At 43.7% G+C, this 13,475-nt stretch overlaps 1 protein-coding gene across 4 annotated transcripts in view; it reads left to right on the top strand.

The window, feature by feature from the left end:
• Positions 1-13,475, top strand: part of ANKMY1 (ankyrin repeat and MYND domain containing 1) — a 71,525-nt gene that overhangs the window by 47,350 nt on the left and 10,700 nt on the right. For all 4 annotated transcript variants that reach the window (XM_075861296.1, XM_075861297.1, XM_075861294.1 and 1 more), the window contains 3 exons: positions 6,806-6,961; positions 7,091-7,198; positions 7,383-7,514. In XM_075861296.1, the coding sequence (XP_075717411.1) occupies positions 6,806-6,961; positions 7,091-7,198; positions 7,383-7,514 (396 nt within the window). The remainder of the gene's footprint in view (positions 1-6,805; positions 6,962-7,090; positions 7,199-7,382; positions 7,515-13,475) is intronic.

Below are 13,475 nucleotides of genomic sequence, written 5' to 3'. Positions count from 1 at the left end.
ATGTAACAAAACCGGGTATCGATACCAACGGGTGAGAATTTTAAAATTCTTTTCCTGTGCGTAACAGGCTGATGGCAGTTTATGGGTAAGCAAAAAATTTTTTTGCCAATCCTCCTGTATGTGCAACCCCAATTCGCGCTCCCACGCCTGTACATATCTAAGTTGAGACAGCTCAGAGCAGTCACGAAGAAAGACGTGCATTGTTGATAACAGTTTGGTCGGCATGGAGGGTATCAGTAGGAAGACTTCCAGTGCTGTTTTGTCTAAGGTGATAGCCTCATTGTCTGGGAAAGAGGAAATGTATGCTCTAAGCTGTAGATACTCCATCCAAGATAATCTTTTGTGAGGACACGATTCCCTCAAGGACAGTAAAGTGGGGAGCTCATGAGTGTCAGTAAGTGTGGAAGCTAGTCTGACATTGTCCTGCTTCTTCCAAGAAAGAAATTCCTCGACTCCCACTGCCGGTGTAAAGTCTGGATTGTCAAATAAAGGAGTGAAAGGACCAGGACAATGGGTTAGATTAAGAGCCGCTGCCTCCCTGTCCCAAGCAACTAAAAAGTTTTGAGTTAACGATGGTAGCATAGAGGTATTTCTGAGCTGTTTGGCCATCCATGGGAGAGATGTTGGTCGTAAAGGGGAAATTTCAAATTCCAAACGAACCCATTGTTTGTGTGTATATGATCTAAACCAGTCAGCGATTCTCATCAACAATGCTGCGGAATGATATTTTTTAAAATCTGGTAGCCCCGCCCCTCCCTCCGATTTTGGTTTACAGAGCACTTTCAGGCTTATTCGGGGTTTTTTAGATCCCCAAATAAATTTATTTATGCTTCTATGTAACTGACGGAAGTAGGGTTGAGTTGCCAGAATCGGGACCGTCTGAAATAGATATAAAAATCTAGGTAAAATGTCCATTTTTACCGCATTAATTCGGCCAAACCAAGAAAGGCGAGCCGAAGAGTATTGCTCCACGTCTTTCATTGTGCGATGCAATAAAGAGGTGTAATTCAGACGGAACAACTCTGTCAAATCCGTTGGGATATTGATTCTCAGGTACTTTAGAGATTTTTGCTGCCATTTGAATGGGAAGTTTTGTTTTCATTGTTCCACCAACTCACTGCTGAGGGAGACATTTAAAGCTTCAGTTTTAGAGTAGTTGACTTTGAAGTTGCTGAGCTGACTGAAACGTTCGAATTCCTTAAGGATGGATGGCAGAGTCACAATAGGTTCAGTTACATATAAGAGGAGGTCATCTGCATATAAAGCAAGTTTAGTATGCATTGATCTCACGTTTATTCCTTTTATGGAAGAGTTTTTCCGCAATGCACTAGCCAAATGTTCCATGGTGAGCACGTATAAGATAGGGGATAACGGGCATCCCTGTCTAGTTCCATTTGAAATATGCAGTGGATCTGATAATAGCCCATTCACACGAACCCTGGCTGCAGGTTTTGTGTATAAAGACATTATTTTTCCAAGCATGCTGTTGCCCAAACCAATTTGTGACAATGCCCTCCCAAGGAATTGCCAACTTACCCTATCGAACGCCTTTTCGGCGTCTACTGAAAGCAGGCAGGTAGGGATCCGTTGTCTTTGTGCATAAGACATGAGAAGGATAGTCTTGTTTGTATTGTCTCTAGCCTCTCGTCCCTTGACGAATCCCACCTGATCATCGTGGATGAGAGACGGTAAAATAGGAGACATGCGTGATGCAATGATCTTCGCAAATAATTTGACATCCACGTTGATCAGTGAAATCGGGCGGAAATTAGGGCAAGACGTAGGGTCCTTCCCCGGTTTTGGTAGTAATGTGATGTGTGCCTCAAGCGACTATTGGGCGAAGCCGCATGTTGTAGTGATGGAGTTGAAAACCCTTGTTAAAAAAGGAATTAGAAACTCCTGGAATGTTTTGTAGAATTTGTTATTGAAACCGTCAGGTCCCGGACTCTTTCCCAATGGAGAGTCCTTAAAAGCTTGCAGCACTTCGTCCTCTGTGAAATCGGACTCTAACATATCAGAGTCTGCATGGGAAAGAGTAGGGACTGGAGTCTCGTTCAAATACTCATCTATTTTGGACTGTAATGTTTCCACTGGAATGTCATGTAAGCTACCCTTAATATTGTATAGGGAAGAATAGTATTGCTGGAAACCCATGGTGATGTCCTTGGGATCAGAAACCACCTGCCCTGATGTTGTATGTAATTTAGGGATATATGCAGCCTGTGATCTGGGATGCAGCGCCCTTGCGAGAGGTCGTCCACACTTGTCAGCGAGTTAATAAAAGTATTTCCGATTCCTGTCTCTATACCTCGTGTATGTTTGGTCGAGCAGCTCCCTAAGTTGGTTCCTAGCAAGGCCGAGTTCTGAGAATGTAGTGAGGAGTTGCGTGCGTTTATGTTGGGTCTCAAGGACATTGATCTTATCTAATAATTTGGTCATTTGGGCTTCTTTCTCCCTCTTCAGGCGTGACCCATGTTGAATGAGAACTCCTCTTAACACACATTTCAACGCCTCCCATTGCATTGGTAGGGCTGTTGTGTCAGCTGTATGATTAAGAATGAAGGACTAAATAGAGTTCTTCATTGCGGTCATACAGACTGTGTCGTTTAGGAGGTTGTCATTCAGCTTCCAGTTCTTAAAATGTTTCGGCTTATCTGGGATATCTAAAATCAGATACACTGGAGCATGATCCGACCAGAGTACATTCCCAATCATTGTGGTGGGTTTCCATGTGAGGAGATGGTGGCTGAGAAGGAACATGTCAATTCTACTATATGAATTGTGCAACGCTGAAAAGTAGGTGTAATCTTTGGTTTGTGGGTGGAGCGTGTGCCACACGTCGACTAACTGCATTGTATGTAATGTAGATGATAAAGCTGACAAATGTGACCTAGGTACCGAGCTTTTACCAGACGAAGAGTCAAGATATCTGTCCAACACTAGGTTAAAATCGCCTCCAATTACCAGCATCCCTTCTGAGAAATCCTCCAGCCTACGCAACAATGACCTGCATAACCTAGCCTGATCCTGATTAGGCAAATAAAAGTTAGCCAACGTAATCACCTTGCCATGTAGAGAAATTTTGACAAATAAGTAGCAACCCTCCGTGTTTGACGCCGTCGCCAATACCTCGTGTAATAGGGACTTATGAATTGCAATACTAACCCCTTTGCTTTTGGACTCCGTATTCGTGCTATGATACCACTTGGAGTAATATTGAGTGCTAAGACGAGGGATGTGTGCTGTTTTAAAATGGGTCTCCTGTAAAAACAAGAGTTGGACCCTCTCTTTATGCATGTCATAAAGGATCTGTGCGCGTTTTTCAGGAGTATTAAATCCCCTGACATTCAGAGTGCACATCTTTAGGGAGGCCATCCCCTCACACTAAAAAGGCGGGAAGGGGGGAGGAAGGGGGGATAAGTTTAGGTATAGGAAAAATTAAAACAAAAATACAAAGAAAACGAACTTCGAAAATGAAGTATAGAATAAGGGTGAAAACCCACTCTCTGATGACTAAATCAGAGAGATATTACAAACCAAGTAACACTGGCGAACCAGTGAATCCCTAATTGGAAGAGTGTCTAGTCAGGAACCCAGCGAACGCTTAGACTATCACCCCAGCAATATTACTGAAAAAATATAGCAAGAAGAACAACATGAAATAATACAATATGAATAAGTATCAAGAGAACAGTATAGTATAGCACCAAAAGGAGCTATGGAGAACACCCGTTAAGCGGTATTATCTAAGGCAGTATGGTATGCCCCATGAGATGGTGCGGAACCTTAAATATACATTCAGAGGCAAATATTGGAACAGTGTACCATTAAAGTGACACATTTATGAAAAGTGCTAATGAATCTCGTCTATCTCTAACCGGAGCACAGTTGTATAAAAGCATATCACATCAAGGTATTCGTTCTAGATTCTCTCAAAAAACATCATGAACCCTCAACCTGTGTCCCTGTAGAATGAATAGAATACAAATAGGTAATCATGAGAGTTCCGCATCAAAGCCGGCAAGGGCTTATAATTATGCTACCTGTGGGTGAGTATTTATACTCACGACCACCACTTAATTTTCTGGAACCGGTTCCATCTGTCGTCGCTCCTGACGCCGTCCACGAAGGGCTGGAGATCTGCCGCGCCGACCTTGGTGCGCTCTTTGGGGAAGAAATGGAGTTGAGGGCCAGTCCAATATGGAGACTCTTGGGATGTCTAACGCCTCACAAAACTCTGGAATGTCGGCTAGCTCCCGGACGAAGAAGAGAACGCCATCTTTCCTGACTTGAAGCTGGAACGGATATCCCCAAGAATATGGAATCCCATTCTCACGCAGAACATCCAGTAAAGGGCGCAAGTTCCTACGTTTATCCAAAGTCATTTTGGAGAGATCAGATAAGAGTTGAAGTTTCGTCCCCTCCCATACAATATCGCCTTTATCGCTGGCTTTTCGTAATATTTCTTCCTTCAGCGTGAAGTAGTGAATGCGGCACAGGATATCTCTCGGCCTATCAGGGTCTGCGTTTCTAGGACCCAGAGTGCGGTGTGCTCTATCAATTTCCAGAGCAGATTCAGGCTCACGTCCCAGGAGAGAGTTGAATAGGCCCTTCAGGGTAGGAACTATAGAGGCAGTGCTATATGTCTCCGGCAGGCCACGGACACGCAAATTATTCTTCCGGTTGCGGTTTTCATGATCTTCAGTGATATTAAACAGCATATGGATTTGCTGAGTATGTTGCTCCAGTGTCGACTGATGTGCTGCTTGTGCCTGAGAAGTCGCTGTAATATCTCCATCCATGCGCTGTACCTGGTCTGTAAGCTGAGAAAGATTGCATGTCAGCGCCTGAATCTCAGATTTGTATGTTGTCTCCAATCTGCTCACATAAGCTTCCATGTCTCCCTTTGTTGGAACTGCAGCAAGTTGTTGTTTTAGCTCCATAAGCATATTCCCTGGAACAGAGATCATATCTGTCGCAACCATTTGCGTGGTTAGGCCTGTGTCATTTTTCTGAGGCGACGAGGAGCTAGGAGAGGAGTTTTGAGCTGGAGATGGGGGAGCTATAGGAGAAGCGTCCTGTACTGTGCTTCCATTTCCCCTGGTCCGGCGTTCAGGGCCAGGCGGCGCCATCTTGGATTTCTCTCCCCTCACTGTGTCGCCAAAATACCTGTGAATACCTCCGGTTAGTGCCCTCGATTGTGGTCTGGACAGTGTGCCTGTATGCCTGGGTGTTCTCCTGCTCATCGGGGTGCCGTTTGCCTCTGCCTTCTCATGCTAAAGAGCTTGCTGGGATGAAGTCTGTAGCGGAGCTCTCAGTCCACACGTCCGCTCGGCGCCATTACCAGGCCACGCCCCTACAGACAGATATTTAATGAAATAATTGAGATACACAGTTGAGTCACATTATTATGACCACCAGCTAATATCCAGAGTAACCGCCGTGTGCAGCACGTACAGCAGCTAGACGGGCTGGGAGTGACTCAATAAGGTGCTGGTAGGTTGTCTCAGGTATCTGGAGCCATGCTGACTGCAGTGCATCCCACATTTGCTGGAGGTCACGTGGGGGAGAATCCATAGCGCGAACAAGACGATCAAGGCGGTCCCACAGATGCTCAATTGGGTTCAAGTCTGGTGAATTAGGGGGCCAGGGAAGTACTTGGAAGTCTTGGTCGCGCTCTTCCAACCACTGTGGGATATTTCTAGCCGTGTGAAAAGCCGCATTGTCTTGCTGGAAGATTCAATCTGCTCCAGGGAAGACAAACTGCATGAATGGGTGGACGTGATCTGCAGTGATGGATTCATACCCAAATCGGTTCCTACATGGATGAGTGGGCCCAGAGAATGCCATGGAAAAATTCCCCAGGCCATAACGCTGCCGCCACCAGTTTCTGTTCTTCCAGCAATGGTTGCAGGGTGTTTGTTCTCTGATGTTTCTTGCCTGGCACGCCAACGTCTATCCGTTCCATGAAGCAGAAAGCGTGACTCATCGGAGAAGGCAACCTTTTGCCAATCATCGGTGGTCCAATTCCTATACTGCCGTGCAAATTATGTTTTTTTTCCGATGCACATTTGTTAGCATAGGAGCAGTGACCATCCCTCTGCTTCGGAGCCCCATATGCAGTACGCTGAACTGTTGTTTTAGACACACGTCTGGTAGCCCCCTGGTTGATTTTCACGGTGAACTGCTCCACTGTAACGTGTCGTTCGACCCTCGCGCATCTTCGTAGCCGACGGTCACCTCTCACATCAATGGCACATGGTGCTCCGCAGTTTCAACGTCGGTTATTCCCAAAGGTGTAATTTCTCCACTCACGATACACTTTCACCACAACACATCACGCAAACAGTTCACAAGCTGCGCTATTTGAGAAATACTCTTTGCCCCAAAAGCCAATAATCATCCCTTTTTGCAACTCTGATAAATTGCCCCTTTTACCCATGGCAACAACGAGTAATATGTGTTCAGACAGTCTATCGCACACCTTATATACCCACCAAGCTAGCCCACGACACATCACTTCCTTCATGGGCTATGCTCTGCCGACGTCGAAAGTAAGCAACAAATAGACAGCACTCCTATATATATTTTTTTTTATTTTTCACATATACTGTATAAATTATCCCCTTCCCTTTTGCATTCAATTATTAGCATAGTCATCAAAGCATAATAGTATTATTAAGGGCTGTACGAGGCAATGTATACTTACAAACTTTGCAAAATACACTAAAAAGCTGGTAAGCAGCAAAAACAATAAAACAAATATTGACTTTATCCTTTAACTATATGTAAACTGTTCTTTCAGGGGGAAACATATGGGGTCATCCATGGGTTTTCTATGAAAGGCGGCTTTGAATCAGGTCTTCCTTTGTATAATTACTTTGATAAGAGCCCCTGTGACCCCGAGGAGGGAGGCCGTACACCCTTACATGTGGCATGTGAACGGGAGGACAATTACAAGGTAAGCTTACAGCGCTCTTTGATCATAAGTTGCTACATTTAGAGGGGACGTCTAGCATGGAGCTGCTGGGCAATATTTGTCACCTTTGTAAGGTCAAACCAAAGATGTTATATCTTCTTAATTTTACAGTTTGCAAGGGATACAATTTCTTTACTTCTTGCCCACAATGCCAAGATCAACACCCTATGGAGTGGTCACTCTCCTCTCTCCTTGGCCATTGCCAGTGGAAATGACTTGGTGAGATTTTTCTAAAGACATTTCTTTTTATTATTGTGATAAATAATATTGTGATAAACCTTCAGTATGCCAGAGATCTTTTGTTCTTGAATAAAACTTTTGTAATAATTTTTTTTCTCTGTTTTACAATGTTGTTTTGTTTCCAAAAAGGTGTTCAATACATAATGTGTTTTCCATTCTCCAGGCGGTGAAAGAACTGTTGGCTAGCGGAGCAGACCCTAACCTGGCTCTCAGCAGAAGAGTAGGCAGCGCTCTATGTGCAGCTGTGAATATTGCTTATGAAAAGAAGAGAACTTTAGCTGCAAGAATAGCTTTGGTAAGACCAAATTCTTAAGCTGTCCATCCAGAGGTGTATGTGGATGAGAAGGAGGCGCCATAGCAAAAATTAAAAAATGGATCCCTCTCTGTGCAGACCCATGCTACCCACCTCTTTCCTTTTCAGGACTACCTCTCACCTTCATGAGACGCTGATTCTACTCTCCTATGTCCGTAAATAAAGCAGTAAATAAAGTTAACACCATTAATGGGAAAGGGGCTCCAAAGTTGCAAAACGGAGATTGAAAGAGCTGTACAGCAGAATGTGGGAGGGAGGGGGTGGGGGGGTTGCGACCCTGGTAAGTTGTCCATGGTTTTTAGGTGGCCACAACCATTAGCCTCAAGGCCTAAAGAGACTGCTAATAACTACAAACAGTTCATCCAGGATTGTCACCTCATTAACTAACTTGACTTGTGAAAATGCTAACACTAAAATGTAGCCACGTGCTAAGACTTAGAACACCTCCAAAGATGCTTGATACCTGCTCATGACTTGAGGTGTTTTTTCTTTTATCTTGAGGTCAATAGTTCTAGACGTCAATAGAACTATCTGCATCTGTGTGGTTTCCCATCTAAAACGGTCACTTCCTCCAAGAAGAATTGCTGTATTGTTGACCTTGAGCTTCTGGCTGTCAAGCTTGGCATGCTGGAATCGCATCATCTGCTTGAGGGCGAAAAGTTGTGAATCACAATATTCACAGATCATACAACTCTGGAGTGTCTTCAGAAGTTCAACTTCACATTTACTTACTGTCATGCGGAGAAGAGTCAACAGGCTGAGTTTCTGTCTGTTTGCCAATCTTATGCCCATTTCATGTCATCATGCCAAAAAGAGTTTAAGATTTTTCAGCCTCTTCTGACATTAACATGGCCTTGGTCAGAGATTGCTATAATCTCCATCACACACCATCCTTCCTCCCAGTCAGGCACAGATCGTTACAATTCTGGGTTATGTGGACCCAGCTGGGCAAACAACAGTCAATGAAAAATAAAAGCACAAGAGTACCTGTATGAGCGTTCTGACAGACGCGAGACCTAGCAGACGCTTTGGCACGGATGATACGTGGCACAGATGACATTTGGCGTGGCAGACGACGCTTGGCGTGGCAGATAGGATAAACTCGACTCCAACACTAGGCTCCGCTCAGGAACAAACACAGTTACTGGATATAGGAAACTGGAACACTGGGAACAGGATTCAACTAAGGGAACATTTGCTTAAACGAACATAGGCATATAGACATAGACATTTAGGCATAGGAAGGAGGGTAGGACAGACTTAAATAGGGCAGGAACAACAGGGATAGGCTGGGGAAGAATATAGTGGTGCGCACGCTGGCCCTTTAAGAGGTCACCAGGGCGTGCGCGTGCACCCTACGAGAGCGAGGCACAGAGGAAAGCAGTACATGCGGGCGTCCCCGGGGAGGAGGAGTCGGACGCCTGCAAGAAGGTAACAGATGCTGGCGGCTGCTAGAGAAAGTAGGATAGCGCGAACGGCGGGCTGTCAGCGCTACACAGTCTTATGGGTCATTGTTGGTGGGTTCTCCCAATTTACCTCCATCTCCATGACTGACAAATCTTTTCTTCAGGCAAATTTTCCACTTACATCTTCCGTGTCATATCTGATTGTCGTGTCCCCTTCATCTGAAAATTGTAGGTATATTGGCTTCTCCCTAGATTTTCCCTCTTGATCTCATCCATAAACCAAAAGGCAAGTGTTTTTTGCAGCAGTTCCTAAAGAACTAATGCCTCCAACTTGAGGACAACCGGATAGCCGACTACTTCTGTCGGTTTAGATAGCTCACAACAACCACATTTTTGTCTCTTTTTTTATGGTCTGTCAGGCATCCATTCCTGATTCTTCAAATTTCACATGAACGCCGTGGCTAAGATCTGCAAGAAATGGGAAAATTATAATGAAAATTATAAAAAATTACTTCAGTCCTATGCAAAAAGCCAAATAGACGTCAGACAGACATCAGAGATCTGGTCCGCACATTCACGTACAGTCCCATTTTTCAAGACATGCCGCGTATGAACCCTGCCACCTTCTGTTTAAAATTTCCACCACTCTCCAGGGCCGCAATTGTTTTCATATTTTATTCAATAAGATTCCTAGATCACTCAAGTCTAGCTCACCACTAGCTCACCACTAGTATCAAACCATGGATAAGAACTTGGGATAAAGTTGACTTGACTCCAAGATCTCTTGTGGGAGAACGTTATTGAATCGGTTTGAAAGAGAGTGTTGGTTTCTTTACAGTATTTCAATACTGTACATCTTTAGATCTTGAGGTTTTATGGCAAGTTCCCCTTTAACCAAGCAAGACAGGAGGGACTATAATAGAGGTGCTCCTAATTATCGACCCCGGCTCCAGGGCTGTCTGCAGTTACCTACCACCTGGTACTCCAATGACACATCACTCATACCCAGTTGCTCCAGGGCTGTTCCTTCCAGTGTTCTAGGTGGAGTCATGTCACCTCAGCATCTCGTCCGGTCTAACAAAGTCACCATCTTTCAGTGACACAGTGCCCAGGCTTTGGTATGCAAACGTTTTCTGCTGTTACCTGGCACCTCCTGGTTCTGGTTTGATATCTTGGCATGTCACTCTGGGTGTCTCTTGCTGTTTAAAAACTATTTTGCCTTCTGCAGCCTGGGGACTCCCTTTAATCAAAGGTCAAAGCTCCTTGTCTGAGTTGTGTAGACTCTCTGCCTTATTCTATAACAAGATAATTGTCCACGCTGACACATTTCCCGGTGTGGGAAAAATGGTGTCAAGGAAATTAGATTCATTTTGTGCTACATACTGTAAGAGGCAGTAAAATGTCCACATATACACGCCAAAGTTTACATTTAGCAATACAATGTGCTCACAAGAGTTGTGTCTATTTTGATTTATAGTTTTAATGTAGGAGTTTTCCCTGGGTTAATGCATATAATTGAGCCGGTAATTGTATCTCTAGTTCTGGGACCGTCATGTAATTAATACATTGTCTATGGGGCGCTAACAAAGCAGAACTCAATTCTCACACCAATTTTAAATGGTGTTTTTGTTAAGCTACAAGCAGATTCTTTCATCAGCCCTCATCACATTTCATATCGTGTGTTTCTATTTAGTGGGTCGGCGCTCTCATAGCTCCACATATACAACCCAAGTTGTAGAAGATTTGTGAAGTCACTTATTCTATTCAGCAATTTCTGATTTATCTTGGGCTCATACACGAGTAACAGATGCTGATTGATTACTCAGCTTTCCACTGATCCTGAATGGCATATAAATGTACACTATGTATAGTTAAATCCATTCTGAGGATGTTGGATGACCAACCCTATGGGCACTGTAATGGCTGAAATGAGTTAATCCTTAGGACCTGTCACCTTTCCTGATATGTTTATTTTTGTAAATACTCATAACAATTATGGATCCTCTCTTCTTAGAACTCTGCATTGTGCCATTCCTCTGTTATCCCTCCTAGAAATTTTTGAAAAAGTGGACTAATGGGTGTTACCATTTCTCTTGTCAAAGGGGGCGTGTCTCTACACATTCTGACTGTAAGCAATGATTGGACAGTGTCAGTCTGTGTAGGGACACACCCCCAACAGGTAGCACCCAGTTGTCAGTTTATTCATGAATTTCTAGGAGGAATAACAAAGGAACGACACAACGTAGAGTTCTAAGAAAATAATCTCCAGAATTGTTATTTCATGGGGAAGACAAGTATTTACTAAAGACAGACATGTCAGGAGAGGTGACAGGCCCTCTTTAATGCCGGGATTATTTGCGGACAATAAAATGTGCCCACTCTTCTCTGACATTAGTTTTGATATACCACGAGGGAAATTTTTGTGTATATATATATATATATATATATATATACACACATACAGTGAAGGAAATAAGTATTTGATCCCTTGCTGATTTTGTAAGTTTGCCCACTGTCAAAGACATGAACAGTCTGGAATTTTTAGGCTAGGTTAATTTTACCAGTGAGAGATGGATTATATTTAAAAAAAAAACAGAAAATCACATAGTCAAAATTATATATATTTATTTGCATTGTGCACAGAGAAATAAGTATTTGATCCCCTACCAAGCATTAAGAGTTCAGCCTCCTCCAGACCAGTTACACGCTCCAAATCAACTTGGTGCCTGCTTTAAAGACGGCTGTCTTACATGGTCACCTGTATAAAAGACTCCTGTCCACAGACTCAATGAATCAGTCTGACTCTAACCTCTACAACATGGGCAAGACCAAAGAGCTTTCTAAGGATGTCAGGGACAAGATCATAGACCTGCACAAGGCTGGAATGGGCTACAAAACCATAAGTAAGACGCTGGGTGACAAGGAGACAACTGTTGGTACAAAAGTAAGAAAATGGAAGACATACAAAATGACTGTCAATCGACATCGATCTGGGGCTCCATGCAAAATCTCACCTCGTGGGGTATCCTTGATCCTGAGGAAGGTGAGAGCTCAGCCGAAAACTACACGGGGGGGAACTTGTTAATGATCTCAAGGCAGCTGGGACCACAGTCACTAAGAAAACCATTGGTAACACATTATGCCGTAATGGATTAAAATCCTGCAGTGCCCGCAAGGTCCCCCTGCTCAAGAAGGCACATGTACAGGCCCGTCTGAAGTTTGCAAATGAACATCTGGATGATTCTGATAGTGATTGGGAGAAGGTGCTGTGGTCAGATGAGACTAAAATTGAGCTCTTTGGCATTATCTCAATTCGCCGTGTTTGGAGGAAGAGAAATGCTGCCTATGACCCAAAGAACACTGTCCCCACTGTCAAGCATGGAGGTGGAAACATTATGTTTTGGGGGTGTTTCTCTGCTAAGGGCACAGGGCTACTTCACCGCATCAATGGGAGAATGGATGGAGCCATGTACTGTCAAATCCTGAGTGACAACCTCCTTCCCTCCACCAGGACATTAAAAATGGCTCGTGGCTGGGTCTTCCAGCACGACAATGACCCGAAACATACAGCCAAGGCAACAAAGGAGTGGCTCAAAAAGAAGCACATTAAGGTCATGGAGTGGCCTAGCCAGTCTCCAGACCTTAATCCCATCGAAAACTTATGGAGGGAGCTGAAGATCCGAGTTTCCAAGCGACAGCCTCAAAATCTTAATGATTTACAGATGATCTGCAAAGAGGAGTGGGCCACTAACATGTGTGCAAACCTCATCATCAACTACAAAAAACATATGACTGTTGTGCTTTCTAACAAGGGTTTTGCCACCAAGTATTAAGTCTTGTTTGCCAAAGGGATCAAATACTTATTTCTCTGTGAACAATGCAAATAAATATATATAATTTTGACTATGTGATTTTCAGTTTTGTTTTTTTTTATATAATCTATCTCTCACTGGTAAAATTAACCTAGCCTAAAAATTCTAGACTGTTCATGTCTTTGACAGTGGGCAAACTTACAAAATCAGCAAGGGATCAAATACTTATTTCCTTCACTGTATATATATATTGCTGCACCCTGTTAGCGCTTTGCCAGAATCTTTCCCCTATTCAGCATATGCACTATTGCTCAACAGAGCTCTCATATAAGGGTATGTTCACACGCAAATGTAAAATACATCTGAAATTCAGGCGAAAACAGCTCCTGAATTTCATACTCTTTTCCAAGTGCACGCGTTTTTCGCTGCGTCCATTACAGACGTAATTGGAGCTGCTTTTCAATGGAGTCAATGAAAAACGGCTCCAATTACGTCCCAAGAAGTGACAGGCACTTCTTTGAGGCGGCTGTCTTTTTATGCGCCGTCTTTTGACAGCGGCACGTAAAAAAAAGCCCGTCTGCACAGAACACCGTAACACCCATTGAATTCAATGGAAAGATGTTTGCCCATGGTTTCGAGCCGTTTTTTTGGCCGTAATTGCAGGCGCAAAACCCTGAATTAGGTCCGTAAATAGGGTGTGTGAACATACCCTAAAAGTGGAAGAT

This window comes from Rhinoderma darwinii, chromosome 4, assembly GCF_050947455.1.
Source record: "Rhinoderma darwinii isolate aRhiDar2 chromosome 4, aRhiDar2.hap1, whole genome shotgun sequence".
NCBI lineage: Eukaryota > Metazoa > Chordata > Amphibia > Anura > Rhinodermatidae > Rhinoderma > Rhinoderma darwinii.
The sequence above is the reverse complement of the archived record's forward strand: the minus strand, read 5'-3'. Positions and strand labels throughout refer to the sequence as shown.